The sequence below is a fragment of the Monoraphidium neglectum genome, assembly GCF_000611645.1.
Source record: "Monoraphidium neglectum strain SAG 48.87 unplaced genomic scaffold scaffold00891, whole genome shotgun sequence".
Lineage (NCBI taxonomy): Eukaryota > Viridiplantae > Chlorophyta > Chlorophyceae > Sphaeropleales > Selenastraceae > Monoraphidium > Monoraphidium neglectum.
In genome coordinates, this window is record NW_014012737.1 from 1 (window position 1) to 514 (window position 514).

The following is a 514-nucleotide window of genomic DNA, read 5'->3' on the forward strand; positions in this document are numbered from 1 at the left end:
TCCCACCGCTGGACCACATGTCAACGCCAAAGGTGTAGCGAGTTGATCCCAGCAAGATCTCGGGGGCGCGATACCACCTGGGACGCACGCGCAGGATGCAGGGTTTTGTGCCTTGGGAGGTTCCACAACATGATGTTTGATTCCTGGTGCTTACGCGCCCGTGGGCGGTGGCCCCGCCCTACTCAAAACGTGCACGCCGGCGCAGGAGCCACGCACGAGGCGCGGCTGGGTCCGGCGGCATGAGGGAGACCCCGCCGCCCTAGCCGCGCCAAACGCTCCCGGCAGCCTCACGTGGCCGGCTGCGCCAGGCCCCGCCCCTCGGTCTACAGCACGCCCGACCAGCCAGCCAGCCGGCAGGCCGGGCGCACCGCGTGGCCACGTAGTCCGTGAGGACCGGGTTGCGCGCGCCCGTCTCCGCCGCGCCGTTGAGCTGCGCCACGCTGCGCGCCAGTCCAAAGTCCGCCAGCTTGACCTGGCACTCGCTGTTGAGCAGCAGGTTGGACGGCTGCGGCCC

The 514-nt window shown here is 70.0% G+C and overlaps 1 protein-coding gene across 1 annotated transcript in view; it reads right to left on the reverse strand.

Annotated features, from left to right (window-relative positions):
* Positions 1 to 182: 182 nt before the first annotated feature.
* MNEG_5808 (hypothetical protein) overlaps positions 183 to 514 on the reverse strand; it is a gene marked incomplete at both ends in the record, with an annotated part of 2900 nt that continues 2568 nt past the window's right edge. Inside the window, 2 exons of the mRNA XM_014045712.1 lie at positions 183 to 225; positions 369 to 505. Coding sequence (XP_013901166.1) covers positions 183 to 225; positions 369 to 505 — 180 coding nt within the window. The remainder of the gene's footprint in view (positions 226 to 368; positions 506 to 514) is intronic.